Here is a 14,574-nt window from a genome sequence, read left to right as displayed (position 1 = left end):
AACTTAGAAGCTGCCATCTAGTTTTATAAAGCATTAAACTTATACAGTAAAAGTAATATTGTAACATTACATTATAATAGTGTTCCTGTTGCCATTTATAAATTTACGGAGGCAAACATCCCACAAAAATACGAGTACTTTTATTATACGAGTTTAAAGTTAAGCCACATATCCTGATACAGAAAGGAAGCTCACTTATAATCTATTCAAGAATATTCAATGACTTTTCCAAATACCAATATCATTTCTTTGTACTGGATGCGTTATAAAAAACTAAAGTAGAACCTAGAAATACCTTCCAATCAAACTGTGACCCCCATCTCTGGATACTTATCCTCCCAGTACTTGTCAACAGAGTTCCTGAAAACGGCCAATGCTTTAAAAATATAAGTGCCCAATTCGATGTGTAATGAACTATTACCAGAATCGTTAATGTTGGTTGCTCCATTACTTCTCATCTCCAGATCAGCATATATACTATTCATATTGGAATTCACAAGGTACGGGGTAGCCACCAACTTTTTAAAAACCTGATAGCAATAACTGCCATCGTAGAAAAAAGATCTATCTGCACATATACGACGGTCATATACAAATTGGTTCATGTCATATGCAATCCGGTCCCATGTGCTCAAGTCCATGTTAGGTTTATGTGTAATGACTTCCGCTAATAGTTTGAACTTACAATCATCATCTAAACATCTTAACTTATATCTTGAGCAGCTTAAGTAAGGTAAGAGGAGTAAAAGGAATAGTGAAATTGTAATTAGTAAAGCCGCTAAGATAATAATCAAAGTATTACCGTGTGCAGATAATGCCAGGCGGTTTAAGATTATGGTAATAATAATATGGATGAAAATATATGAAATGAATACGATATTCTGTTTTAAGAAATAAGCGCATTTGCTGGGGGTTATGTCCCTTGGAAGGATCACTGTCTCACCTTCGCATAATTTTCTTAATCCTTCTGGTCTTGGTTTAGAATTAGATATTAATAATTCTGAACTCATAGCCTTAGCGGGCCCTCACTTGCTTTTGAATTTGTCTTTATACCACAAGTTAACAATTACATTTTCTATATCCTTTTTATATTGTTATAATTCGGGACTTAAAAGCGGGAATATCTAGAACTGGGAGGATTGCATCATTTTTCTTGGCCCGTATGTTTTTCTTCGAGTTTTGGCCGCAAGACGAGTAAGAAGAGGACAGAAATAAGTATGTTGCATAACTTTTGTAGAATTTACCAGAAAAACTCCAATATAACTTACTTCATTATGACATATAAGCTAGATCTTGATTTCTTTCGTCAACATACTAAAGCACGCTATCGGAGACTTCTTCAAACCCTTTCTTATGAGAACACTTAGCTGACTGTACATTTAAGAAGCTTTAGAGATGAGCCGTCACCATGAATATAGCGATGGTTTTGTCTACAAGGAATACCAACTATTAATACCATTTCCTACAGAAAGTTTTTAATTGAATAAAATACATTAGCGCCATATATTGCCTTTTTCACTTTTCTTTATATCTAGCTAGAAGAAAAATACTGTGCCTCGAAGAATAAATTTTTCCCACCGCACAGAGTTGTAGTACTGCTACAAACTGAACTCAACATTTTTTTTTTACCATACGCGGCTCTTCCAATACTAGCTGCTTCTCAGCGGCCTACAATTACGTAATTGCGTCAATGAATTTCCTGAGAACGCTTAAAAACTACAAACTCTACAAATAAGCGACTCCCAATACACGTTTTCTATTTTTAATTAAACTATCAGGAGAGGGATAATATAGTATTACCTCTTCCATTGGAGGCTGTTTACAGCAAATTGAATATGGGCTTAAACATAAGAATCTGTACGAGGGTCCAAATCTAAAATTCGGATATTCTTTTTGACCGAAAACGGAAACTTCAAAGGCACGGAAAAGGGTTTTATAAGGCACTCTGGCACCCCTATAATAGGCATTCCCACATTCTGCGCATACGAATAGACAAAGGCCCCAGAAAACAATACCTTCGCATACGGAATCTATAAAGATGCATGCCTCGTTTAAAAACAATAACATCTTCATAGTGATAATCAAATTCTGTGAAAGATGAGATATGGAGAATATGCGAGGTACTAAATGAGCGTCTGTTAACGAATCGTTTAAGTAGTGATGACTGATGAAGGCATGGGTATAAATAGAGCTGCTTCAACTATATGCCTTTGAGAATATGTCTTTATTCCTTCCCTTCCTGTTAAGCTTATATCAGCACTAACAAACATAACAAACATAACAAATACAATGGTCAAACTAACTTCAATCGCCGCTGGTGTCGCTGCCATCGCTGCTACTGCTTCCGCAACCACCACTCTAGCTCAATCTGACGAAAGAGTCAACTTGGTTGAATTGGGTGTCTACGTCTCTGATATCAGAGCTCACTTGGCCCAATACTACATGTTCCAAGCCGCCCACCCAACTGAAACCTACCCGGTTGAAGTTGCTGAAGCCGTTTTCAACTACGGTGACTTCACCACCATGTTGACTGGTATTGCCCCAGACCAAGTGACCAGAATGATCACCGGTGTTCCATGGTACTCCAGCAGATTAAAGCCAGCCATCTCCAGTGCTCTATCCAAGGACGGTATCTACACTATCACAAACTAGAGACAAACGCCTTTACGAATGAAATTCCATAAAACTTAAAAAAACAAAAAAAAAAAAGCTTTTTTTTTTGATAGTATAAATAGTTGATTATATTAATGTATACCAGTATTATAAAACCTACTTGATTATTCATGCCGTTCTTATCAGAAGTATTTACTGTAGTGGTAAAATATAGTGCCTTGATAATCCAATAGTCTTGTCTGTCTAAAAGGCTTCAGTTGAATACCTTCTTTCGTACATGTTGCTATTTCAGGGTATCGGGCCGGAGCATTTACCATTTGCGGCGTAAATGCTAAAGTTAATAAATCTGAGTCTTCCTGTTTTATGAGTCAGATGGAGGTGTAACGCAAAGAGTAAGTTAATCACAGAAAAAGGTTAGTATCCATTACATATTTATGTTATAGAACATATATGCGTATAGAGACAGAAAAATTGTTTAATAATAAAATCACCCACGCTTGCGTAAGACGTCCTTGAAGTCTTAATTAGTCCAGCTATAGTTATTAGCTATACCAATTGAAGAACCAATCGGTCGAGCGTTTTATATATCAGTAGAAAGCAAGCCTCTTACGAACTTGAATTTGGTACTTCCATAACTACATAATCATTTAACCCTTGCTTTACACTTGCCCAAAACTCTTAATTTAAAGAAAATGATCAAGTCTTAGATCAAGAGATGGGATATATGTCAATGATCGAATCATGCTCGACTAGGAAATAAGTCTGTACCGCGTAGAATCCTTTACTGTTTGTTTGAGATGAGCTTTAAACTTGAATTCTCTATCCACTCAACTGGGTAACGCTACTGAATAACTTGAAAAATGAAAACATTCACCTCAAAAAGCGCAGCGCCCTTTCTATATAAATATTTCCATTGAAAAAAATGTATAAAGAAGCAAGAAGTATGATATATGGTTTATAGTCATTCACAGGCTGAATAAACTTATGCAGGGCGGTTGGACTCCCCTTGTCCAAAAGAAAAAAGCCTCGTTTTAGCATCTTTCTTTTTTTTTCATATATATTGAGTTGTCGACAACCTACCTAGCAATATTTTTCCTTGTTAATTTAAATTATGTGAGTCCAATGATCGTCTTTTATTAAATTCTAAAGGTTTCCCTCCCGTCCGGGATCATACGAAACTTTCCTGCAGATATTAAATTTCCCTGTCAGGCCGGGTTGTGTGCAATCCGTTCTCCCTCTACCTTTGCTATATACAAACACCCGGTATATAAGCACCTATCTCAAGCAAGCAATCAGAAAATGGGTGCAGTTCTTAGTTCACAGTAAGGAACAAAAAAAAAAGAATAACTTTGAGCGTCCGTAGGGCTCCGTGCTTTACCAGTATGTCGTATATATCTTTAGAAGCAAAGCTGTGGCTGAAGTGATGGGTCCTGTTATGCCAGTAACTTGCACCTGCTTTAAGAAAACGGAATATACTTTCAGAACGTAGTCCGTAACAACCCTACTGGAGTTTCTGTGCTCCGATTCCACAAATCTAAGACAGTTACTCACTAATCTGCACAGAAGCTGAAATGATACAGCTTTTCACTAAGGGCAAGTTAAGAAGATAACGTGGTGAATTTTACCCAGTAGCCTTTTTACACCTTACTTTTTTCTATAAAGACATGAGATCCTGGTAGAAGAACTTTGCTTGTGTCCTTTCCACTTGAGCTCCAAAAACAGTTGTAACTCTTTGGGCCAAAGGAAATATGATCGAAGTCCCAGAAGACAATCGTTCTAGCCAAACAAAGCGTAAGAATACTGAAAAAAATTGTAATGAACTGATGGTTGATGAAAAGATGGATGACGATTCGTCGCCCAGAGATGAAATGAAAGATAAATTAAAGGGAACAAAATCATTGATTATTCGTAAGTCTGAGCTAATGGCTAAAAAGTATGATACTTGGCAATTAAAAGCTATATTCCTGTTTTCTGCATTCATTTGCACTTTCGCTTATGGATTAGATAGCAGCATAAGGGGTACATATATGACCTACGCAATGAACTCGTACTCCGCACATTCTCTCATTTCTACAGTAAGCGTCATAGTTCTAATGATATCTGCTGTTTCACAGGTGATCTTTGGAGGGTTATCAGATATCTTTGGAAGGCTAACGTTGTTTCTTGTATCCATTGTACTTTACATTGTGGGTACAATAATTCAATCTCAAGCATATGATGTCCAGAGGTATGCTGCTGGAGCTGTCTTTTATTATGTGGGACTTGTCGGTGTTATGCTACAGGTTGTTTTGATGTTGTCTGATAATTCTTCATTAAAATGGAGGCTATTTTACACATTGATACCTTCATGGCCCTCGATTATCACTACGTGGGTCTCAGGTAGTGTAGTGGAGGCAGCAAACCCGTTAGAGAACTGGTCGTGGAATATTGCTATGTGGGCGTTCATTTTCCCTCTATGCTGTATCCCATTGATTTTGTGTATGCTCCATATGAGATGGAAAGTAAGAAATGACGTGGAATGGAAAGAATTACAGGATGAAAAATCGTACTATCAAACGCACGGATTAGTACAAATGCTGGTACAGTTGTTCTGGAAGCTAGATGTTGTCGGTGTGTTGTTGTTTACTGCTGGTGTTGGTTGTATTCTTGTACCACTCACTCTTGCTGGTGGCGTCTCTACAAATTGGAGAAATTCAAAGATTATCGGGCCCTTTGTGCTTGGCTTTGTCCTGGTTCCAGGCTTCATATATTGGGAAAGTCGACTTGCTTTGGTTCCTTTCGCTCCATTCAAGCTGCTAAAAGATCGTGGCGTGTGGGCCCCATTGGGAATTATGTTTTTTATCTGCTTTGTATATCAAATGGCTGCTGGGTATCTCTACACCATTCTAGTAGTTGCGGTAGATGAGAGCGCTTCCTCAGCTACAAGAATAATAAACTTATACTCTTTTGTGACTGCTGTTGTTGCTCCATTTCTGGGGCTCATCGTTACGAGATCATCTAGATTGAAGTCGTATATTATTTTTGGTGGCTCACTTTATTTCATTACTATGGGACTATTTTACCGCTACAGGTCAGGTCAAGACGCCGATGGAGGTATAATTGCTGGTATGGTTATTTGGGGTCTCAGTAGTTGTTTATTCGATTATCCTACAATTGTTTCTATTCAGTCGGTAACATCCCATGAGAATATGGCTACTGTCACAGCATTAAACTATACAGTTTTCAGAATAGGTGGAGCAGTTGCAGCTGCCATTTCCGGTGCCATATGGACGCAGTCATTGTACCCTAAATTATTGCACTACATGGGAGACGCTGACCTGGCTACAGCAGCATATGGCTCACCACTAACTTTTATTCTTTCCAATCCCTGGGGTACTCCAGTTAGGTCTGCGATGGTTGAAGCTTACAGACACGTTCAAAAATACGAAGTTATTGTTGCGCTTGTATTTTCAGCGCCTATGTTCCTTCTAACATTCTGCGTAAGAGATCCTCGGTTGACTGAAGATTTTGCCCAAAAGTTACCTGACAGAGAATATGTCCAAACCAAGGAAGATGATCCTATCAATGACTGGATCGCGAAACGTTTTGCAAAGGCCTTAGGCAGGTCATAAGAAAGATTTACAAAACCCCAACAGGATATGTGTTCGAAAAAATGATCTCTGATATGCGCAGTAATTTTTGTATGGTACATAAGATGAAGCAAGATAAGTGATAGTAATATTTGTTACCATGTATATGTTTAATGTGATAACACAAAAGCGTAATATGAGTAATGTTTCAGTAATGTTTCACACATAGAAAACATATAGTGGAAAACGTATTGTAGCAAACCTCTAATCCGGTAGTACTTGAGAAATTATAGCTTCTGTGTACAAAAACAGTACCTATGTAATTCTTACATTTACATAACATATATAAACTTACTACATTATGACATATAAGCTAAATCGTAATTTACTACGTCAACAATATGTCATAGTGTAGTGATATCATTTGCGATTATATCCTACAAAAAAAAAGCACTTATATGACCAAAAATGTATTATCTGGATTTTAAGTTACCGCTTTAATATATGATGTTCTAATGTGAAGCCTGTGTACATATTGATTAGTATGAAAACATTATTGAACTTTCATGTTAATGACACCATGGCAGTATTCTTACCCCAAGTAAAGTGTTTCAGTCTTATTGCTAAAGGGTAGAATATTTTTATATTTAGGTGATTTTAGTGGTTATTTTTCTATAACAAATATTGAAAATAAGTGTTTTTGAATTTAGTGGTTATTGTATGGTGTAAAGTGATAAAACATATGCGAAAAGGAGTATTAATAATAATAAACAAGTAAAATACGTTTTGACTTACTGATATTCGATCAACTACACATAGTATATTTTGGAAAAGGAACATTTGTTCCTACTTTAGGGGCTTCTCATTGCGGGCCGATTGCGCTTCTTTAATGTATGGCCATAGCTCAACGTTCAACGAAGCAAACCACATAGGTTTTTTTAAAGATAAGAGACGATAGAAAAAGCGCCTAAAAAACCATTCGCAGTCAAGTCCATCGTAGAAAAACTCTTCATTATTCCAGACTTTTTTCTCAAACAAATACCTATTCATTTTCTTTGCAATTTCGTCCCATCCATTCGCACCACTTTCTTGCTCATTTATAATAGTTGACAAGAACTGCATCTTGTGTTCCATTTTCACGGATAAAACAATCATCCTCATATTTTGGAAATCTCTCGTCATGATAAAAAACATTACTACCGGAAACAAGAAACGTGATATAAGGTCAGCATTTCCAGACGTGTAGACAATTAAAAAATAATAAAGGAAGAGTGGTAAACACCGCAGGTTGAAAATCCTTTTAAGAATCCAGGTAAGCTTAAATCGGTAAGCTTCTTTGGGGAGCTGAATGTCTTCCAGGTCGAAAGGACTCTCTTCCTTCTCAGTATTAAACAGCTTCCACTCTTTGTCAAATCCTGCAGCATACACTTGCAAGGCCTCTTCGATATAAGGAACGGAATCCTTAAATGACTTAACCTTTGCAGATTCGTCTTTTTTTAAAGAGAAGGGTTCGAGAAGGGTTGTTTTAAACGCTTTTTGGCAGCTCATGGCATTGAAAAAAAAGTACTTGGTATTCCAAGTCTTATTTTCATAGAAGTACGAATTTAGATTTGCTGCAACGACTTCCCAATCATGAGGATCCGAACTTGGTGTGTCTTCAGTAATCTCTTTGCAAAACTGAATGAGTTGTTTCGATAAGGAACGCTTACGAGAAAGTCCACAAATAACAAGGACAAAAAATGGTCCCAGGAACAGGACAAGAAGTGAAACTATAAGTGGGTGAATCCAATTGCTGGAAAGTTTCCACCAGACGCTAAGTGGTAGCCATAACAGCATCCAGATGCGAAACGCTAAAGACTTGTAAATTTCATAACAAAACCAGGTCAATTCGTTTCGGAAAACATCTTGAGGTAGAACGGTCTTTTGGAATTCGAGCTGTTTGAAGGATAACACATCTACGCTTTTCTCATCTTTGACTTCATTCTCTTTCATTTTCGGTAGTGAGATGGCAGTTCGAGGGGTTTTTTATTCGAAATAGTAACTTCTGACTTTTCGCTTTTATACAGCACAGCAGAAAAAAAAAGCCGCCGAGGCGCGCGCGTTCATGCAATGGCTCAGTAACCTCGTGATAGAAAAAGGGAAACAATATTGGGCTATTTTAGGCAAAGAAACTCAGCTATTCGAAAAGGGCATCCATTTCATTTCCGGTTTTCTATCTAGCCAACTCGATAATCGTAATAACGAATTTACAAAACTTTAATGCGGGTGCATCACGGTGTGCCGTAACTTTGGTTTACATTTAAGGTGCGACCAGCAATGTCACTGCTCGTACAGCGGTTACCGCTTGAATGAAATACATATTTTAAGCGTAGATTTCCTGTGACAAAACTGTGTAAACATCTAGTAGAAAATAGACGTAGCTGTCACAAATATTTACACAGGAAAGAGTCCGTCCTACGTATCTGACATGAAGATTCATAGAACCAAGTTACTTACAAATGTGGACAACCTTTCAATACCATTTTTTATCCTTATGCTTGGTGTCACTGTAAAATTGATCAAGGCAAAACCTAGAGGTACGGTGGTGCTCAGATCATGCATGACATCTGGGTAATCACCACTTCTCCCGCTTGCTTTGAGATTCTGTATAAATATTGCAAACAAAAGGGTAGAGCACGGATGGGAGGCCTTATAGTAAAAATTATTCGTTTTAATCATGCGTCAGTGTGAGATTCTATGACAATAGTATGAGAAGATAGGGTGAAGTAAAAGCGTCTGTATGACTATAGAGTACAGTTATATTACAATATATGGAATAGAGCATAGTGGTATGACGGTATTAAGGAACATTTAAGTTAATGACGTCATGGTGGTATTGATACGCAATTGAGTGTGTTTATGTACTATGGTTGAAGGATAGAATATTTTTATGTTTAGGTGATTTTAGTGGTGATTTTTTTGTAATATTGGCATAAGTGTATATAAATTGAGTGGTTAGTATACGGTGAAAAAGAGGTATAACGTATGTATTAAGAGCAGTTATACAATATTTGGGGCCGCCGAATGAGATATAGATATTAAAATGTGGATAATCGTGGGCGTTATGGGTAAATGGCACAGGGTATAGACCGCTGAGGCAAGTGCCGTGCATAATGATGTGGGTGCATTTAGTACTGATTTAGTGAGAGATGGGTCATGGAGTGGAGTAGAATGTGAAAGTAGGGTAAGTTGAGAGTGGTATATACTGTAGCATCCGTGTGCGTATGCCGTACCAGTATACAAGTGCAAGTGAGTGTGGCATGTGGTGTGTGTGGGTAAGTACGTGTGTATTATTTACGATCATTTGTCAACGTTTCAACATGGTGGGTGGGACATGGAGCATTAGGAAGTGACTTGGTACGCCAAAAAGGGCTCCTCTACCTCAGCGGGGTAATAAAATTTATCCACGAAGCGGCTGAGCAACGAACAGAATCCTGGTTCTCCTCGACTAAGCAGACGGTTAAGATACTGTGCACCATGGAAATTGAAAACGAAAGCACGTACCGACTGCTTTATTTTTGCAGGCCGGAAATCAAGCGATGAATGAGACATCCTTCTGTTTTCTATGTTGGGACAGACAGTCGCTTATCTTAGTGAGATTTCTTATTAACTGAATTTTCTTTGCTGCTGCTGGAGATTTGCACCTGCATAGCGCAGATTCTGCTTCTTCTCAATAGAGTAGCTTAATTATTACATTCTTAGATGATGATAAGACGGAAACTGGACAATCTTTTGTTTATATTGATGGATTTCTTGTCAAAAAGCATAACAATCAACATACTATTGTTAATTTCGAAACTTACAAAAATAAAATGAAAGTTTCCGATAGGCGTAAGTTTGAAAAAGCAAACTTTGACGAGTTTGAGTCGGCTCTAAATAACAAAAACGACTTGGTACATTGTCCCTCAATAACTTTATTTGAATCGATCCCCACGGAAGTGCGGTCATTCTACGAAGACGAAAAGTCTGGCCTAATCAAAGTGGTAAAATTCAGAACTGGTGCAATGGATAGGAAAAGGTCTTTTGAAAAAATTGTCGTTTCCGTCATGGTCGGGAAAAATGTACAAAAGTTCCTGACGTTTGTTGAAGACGAACCAGATTTCCAGGGCGGACCAATCCCTTCAAAGTATCTTATTCCCAAGAAAATCAACTTGATGGTCTACACGTTGTTTCAAGTGCATACTTTGAAATTCAATAGAAAGGATTACGATACCCTTTCTCTTTTTTACCTCAACAGAGGATACTATAATGAGTTGAGTTTCCGTGTCCTGGAACGTTGTCACGAAATAGCGAGTGCCAGGCCGAACGACAGCTCTACGATGCGTACTTTCACTGACTTTGTTTCTGGCGCACCTATTGTAAGGAGTCTTCAGAAAAGCACCATAAGGAAATATGGGTACAATTTGGCACCCCACATGTTTTTGTTACTACACGTAGATGAGCTATCGATTTTTTCTGCATACCAAGCAAGTTTACCTGGCGAAAAGAAAGTCGACACAGAGCGGCTGAAGCGTGATCTATGCCCACGTAAACCCACTGAGATAAAGTACTTTTCACAGATATGTAACGATATGATGAACAAAAAGGACCGATTGGGTGATGTTTTGCATGTGTGCTGCCCAAGTTGAGAAGAGATACTAACAAAATGACCGCGGCTCTCAAAAATAATTGACGAGCTTACGGTGATACGCTTACCGTTATCCAGAGCTACAGCGCAACGTATACGTCGACGATACAACAAGAACGGTTCATCGGAGCCTCGACTAAAGACGCTTGACGGACTCACTTCCGAGCGCTGGATTCAATGGTTAGGCCTTGAAAGCGACTACCATTGTTCATTCTCTAGTACTCGGAATGCGGAAGACGTAGTGGCAGGTGAGGCGGCGAGTTCAGATCATGATCAAAAAATTTCAAGAGTAACGCGAAAAAGGCCCCGAGAGCCCAAGAGTACAAACGATATCCTCGTCGCAGGCCAGAAACTCTTTGGCAGCTCCTTTGAATTCAGGGACTTGCATCAGTTGCGCTTATGTCATGAAATATACATGGCAGACACACCCTCTGTGGCAGTACAGGCCCCACCGGGCTATGGTAAGACGGAGTTATTTCATCTCCCCTTGATAGCACTGGCGTCTAAGGGCGACGTGGAATATGTGTCGTTTCTGTTTGTACCGTACACAGTGTTGCTTGCTAATTGCATGATCAGGTTGGGCCGATGCGGTTGCTTGAATGTGGCCCCTGTAAGAAACTTTATTGAAGAAGGTTGCGATGGCGTTACTGATTTATACGTGGGGATCTACGATGATCTTGCTAGCACTAATTTCACAGACAGGATAGCTGCGTGGGAGAATATTGTTGAGTGCACCTTTAGGACCAACAACGTAAAATTGGGTTACCTCATTGTAGATGAGTTGCACAACTTTGAAACGGAGGTCTACCGGCAGTCGCAATTTGGGGGCATAACTAACCTTGATTTTGACGCTTTTGAGAAAGCAATCTTTTTGAGCGGCACAGCCCCTGAGGCTGTTGCTGATGCTGCGTTGCAGCGTATTGGGCTTACGGGACTGGCCAAGAAGTCGATGGACATCAACGAGCTCAAACGGTCGGAAGATCTCAGCAGAGGTCTATCCAGCTATCCAACACGGATGTTTAATCTAATCAAGGAGAAATCCAAGGTGCCTTTAGGGCATGTTCATAAAATTCGGAAGAAAGTGGAATCACAGCCCGAAGAAGCACTGAAGCTTCTTTTAGCCCTCTTTGAAAGTGAACCAGAGTCGAAGGCCATTGTAGTTGCAAGCACAACCAACGAAGTGGAAGAATTGGCCTGCTCTTGGAGAAAGTATTTTAGGGTGGTATGGATACACGGGAAGCTGGGTGCTGCAGAAAAGGTGTCTCGCACAAAGGAGTTTGTCACTGACGGTAGCATGCGAGTTCTCATCGGAACAAAATTAGTGACTGAAGGAATTGACATTAAGCAATTGATGATGGTGATCATGCTTGATAATAGACTTAATATTATTGAGCTCATTCAAGGCGTAGGGAGACTAAGAGATGGGGGGGGGGGCTCTGTTATCTATTATCTAGAAAAAACAGTTGGGCCGCAAGGAATCGTAAGGGTGAATTGCCACCAATTAAGGAAGGCTGTATAACCGAACAGGTACGCGAGTTCTATGGACTTGAATCAAAGAAAGGAAAAAAGGGCCAGCATGTTGGATGCTGTGGCTCCAGGACAGACCTGTCTGCTGACACAGTGGAACTGATAGAAAGAATGGACAGATTGGCTGAAAATCAGGCGACAGCTTCCATGTCGATCGTTGCGTTACCGTCTAGCTTCCAGGAGAGCAATAGCAGTGACAGGTACAGAAAGTATTGCAGCAGTGATGAGGACAGCGACACGTGCATTCATGGTAGTGCTAATGCCAGTACTAACGCCAGTACCAATGCGACTACCAACTCCAGCACTAATGCTACTACCACTGCCAGCACCAACGTCAGGACTAGTGCTACTACTACTGCCAGCATCAACGTCAGGACTAGTGCGACTACCACTGCCAGCATCAACGTCAGGACTAGTGCGACTACCACTGAAAGTACCAACTCCAACACTAATGCTACTACCACTGAAAGTACCAACTCCAGCACTAATGCTACTACCACTGCTAGCACCAACTCCAGCACTAATGCTACTACCACTGAAAGTACCAACGCTAGTGCCAAGGAGGACGCCAATAAAGATGGCAATGCTGAGGATAATAGATTCCATCCAGTCACCGACATTAACAAAGAGCCGTATAAGCGGAAAGGGAGTCAAATGGTTTTGCTAGAGAGAAAGAAACTGAAAGCACAATTTCCCAATACTTCCGAGAATATGAATGTCTTACAGTTTCTTGGATTTCGGTCTGACGAAATTAAACATCTTTTCCTCTATGGTATTGACATATACTTCTGCCCAGAGGGCGTATTCACACAATACGGATTATGCAAGGGCTGTCAAAAGATGTTCGAGCTCTGTGTCTGTTGGGCTGGCCAGAAAGTATCGTATCGGAGGATGGCTTGGGAAGCACTAGCTGTGGAGAGAATGCTGCGAAATGACGAGGAATACAAAGAATACTTGGAAGACATCGAGCCATATCATGGGGACCCTGTAGGGTATTTGAAATTTTTTAGCGTAAAAAGGAGAGAGATCTACTCTCAGATACAGAGAAATTATGCTTGGTACCTGGCCATTACTAGAAGAAGAGAAACAATTAGTGTATTGGATTCGACAAGAGGCAAGCAAGGGAGCCAAGTTTTCCGCATGTCTGGAAGGCAGATCAAAGAGTTGTATTATAAAGTATGGAGCAACTTGCGTGAATCGAAGACAGAGGTGCTGCAGTACTTTTTGAACTGGGACGAGAAAAAGTGCCAGGAAGAATGGGAGGCAAAAGACGATACGGTCTTTGTGGAAGCGCTCGAGAAAGTTGGAGTTTTTCAGCGTTTGCGTTCCATGACGAGCGCTGGACTGCAGGGTCCGCAGTACGTCAAGCTGCAGTTTAGCAGGCATCATCGACAGTTGAGGAGCAGATATGAATTAAGTCTAGGAATGCACTTGCGAGATCAGCTTGCGCTGGGAGTTACCCCATCTAAAGTGCCGCATTGGACGGCATTCCTGTCGATGCTGATAGGGCTGTTCTACAATAAAACATTTCGGCAGAAACTGGAATATCTTTTGGAGCAGATTTCGGAGGTGTGGTTGTTACCACATTGGCTTGATTTGGCAAACGTTGAAGTTCTCGCTGCAGATAACACGAGGGTACCGCTGTACATGCTGATGGTAGCGGTTCACAAAGAGCTGGATAGCGATGATGTTCCAGACGGTAGATTTGATATAATATTACTATGTAGAGATTCGAGCAGAGAAGTTGGAGAGTGAAGGAAATTGTTGTTACGAAAGTCAGTGATTATGTATTGTGTAGTATAGTATATTGTAAGAAATTTTTTTTTCTAGGGAATATGCGTTTTAATGTAGTAGTATTTCACTGTTTTGATTTAGTGTTTGTTGCACGGCAGTAGCGAGAGACAAGTGGGAAAGAGTAGGATAAAAAGACAACCTATAAAAAGTAAACATAAAATAAAGGTAGTAAGTAGCTTTTGGTTGAACATCCGGGTAAGAGACAACAGGGCTTGGAGGAGACGTACATGAGGGCTATTTAGGGCTATTTAGGGCTATGTAGAAGTGTTGTAGGGCTAAAGAACAGGGTTTCATTTTCATTTTTTTTTTTTTAATTTCGGTCAGAAAGCCGGGTAAGGAGTGACAGCGAGAGTAGAGGTAGATGTGAAAAGTGTGGGTGTGGTGTGTGGGTGTGGTGTGTGTGGG

At 39.8% G+C, this 14,574-nt stretch overlaps 8 protein-coding genes across 8 annotated transcripts, besides 4 other annotated features; 5 read left to right on the top strand and 3 right to left on the bottom strand.

Annotated features, from left to right (window-relative positions):
• Positions 1-302: 302 nt before the first annotated feature.
• DFP4 (DUP240 family protein) lies at positions 303-1,010 on the bottom strand (the record flags this gene model as incomplete). Its single annotated transcript, NM_001179124.1, has 1 exon — positions 303-1,010. The coding sequence occupies one exon, from the start codon at positions 1,008-1,010 to the stop codon at positions 303-305; it is 708 nt and encodes a 235-aa protein (NP_011819.1).
• A 715-nt stretch (positions 1,011-1,725) lies between these two features.
• PXP3 (Pxp3p) lies at positions 1,726-2,073 on the bottom strand (the record flags this gene model as incomplete). The annotated part of the gene is made up of 1 exon (NM_001416099.1): positions 1,726-2,073. The coding sequence occupies one exon, from the start codon at positions 2,071-2,073 to the stop codon at positions 1,726-1,728; it is 348 nt and encodes a 115-aa protein (NP_001403028.1).
• A 216-nt stretch (positions 2,074-2,289) lies between these two features.
• On the top strand, positions 2,290-2,652 carry PAU13 (seripauperin PAU13; the record flags this gene model as incomplete). The annotated part of the gene is made up of 1 exon (NM_001179126.1): positions 2,290-2,652. The coding sequence occupies one exon, from the start codon at positions 2,290-2,292 to the stop codon at positions 2,650-2,652; it is 363 nt and encodes a 120-aa protein (NP_011817.1).
• Positions 2,653-4,361: 1,709 nt separating this feature from the next.
• Positions 4,362-6,224, top strand: ARN2 (siderophore transporter; the record flags this gene model as incomplete). The annotated part of the gene is made up of 1 exon (NM_001179127.2): positions 4,362-6,224. One exon carries the CDS (start codon positions 4,362-4,364, stop codon positions 6,222-6,224), a length of 1,863 nt encoding a protein of 620 aa, NP_011816.2.
• A 125-nt stretch (positions 6,225-6,349) lies between these two features.
• Positions 6,350-6,581: a long terminal repeat (Ty5 LTR).
• A 226-nt stretch (positions 6,582-6,807) lies between these two features.
• Positions 6,808-6,873: an origin of replication (ARS802; Autonomously Replicating Sequence).
• Positions 6,874-7,028: 155 nt separating this feature from the next.
• Positions 7,029-8,174, bottom strand: COS8 (Cos8p; the record flags this gene model as incomplete). Its single annotated transcript, NM_001179128.1, has 1 exon — positions 7,029-8,174. The coding sequence occupies one exon, from the start codon at positions 8,172-8,174 to the stop codon at positions 7,029-7,031; it is 1,146 nt and encodes a 381-aa protein (NP_011815.1).
• Positions 8,174-9,104: an origin of replication (ARS801; Putative replication origin; identified in multiple array studies, not yet confirmed by plasmid-based assay).
• Positions 8,778-8,912, top strand: YHL048C-A (uncharacterized protein; the record flags this gene model as incomplete). Its single annotated transcript, NM_001184650.1, has 1 exon — positions 8,778-8,912. One exon carries the CDS (start codon positions 8,778-8,780, stop codon positions 8,910-8,912), a length of 135 nt encoding a protein of 44 aa, NP_878084.1.
• Positions 9,070-14,574: a telomere (TEL08L; Telomeric region on the left arm of Chromosome VIII; composed of an X element core sequence, an X element combinatorial repeat, a short Y' element, and a short terminal stretch of telomeric repeats).
• On the top strand, positions 10,034-10,849 carry YHL049C (uncharacterized protein; the record flags this gene model as incomplete). Its single annotated transcript, NM_001179129.1, has 1 exon — positions 10,034-10,849. One exon carries the CDS (start codon positions 10,034-10,036, stop codon positions 10,847-10,849), a length of 816 nt encoding a protein of 271 aa, NP_011814.1.
• YHL050C (uncharacterized protein) lies at positions 11,264-14,130 on the top strand (the record flags this gene model as incomplete). The annotated part of the gene is made up of 2 exons (NM_001179130.1): positions 11,264-11,904; positions 12,678-14,130. 2 exons carry the CDS (start codon positions 11,264-11,266, stop codon positions 14,128-14,130), a joined length of 2,094 nt encoding a protein of 697 aa, NP_011813.1.

The sequence above is a fragment of the Saccharomyces cerevisiae genome, chromosome VIII (genome assembly GCF_000146045.2).
Source record: "Saccharomyces cerevisiae S288C chromosome VIII, complete sequence".
NCBI classification, from domain to species: domain Eukaryota; kingdom Fungi; phylum Ascomycota; class Saccharomycetes; order Saccharomycetales; family Saccharomycetaceae; genus Saccharomyces; species Saccharomyces cerevisiae.
Note: the sequence above shows the minus strand (reverse complement) of the source record. Positions and strands in the feature narration are given on the sequence as shown.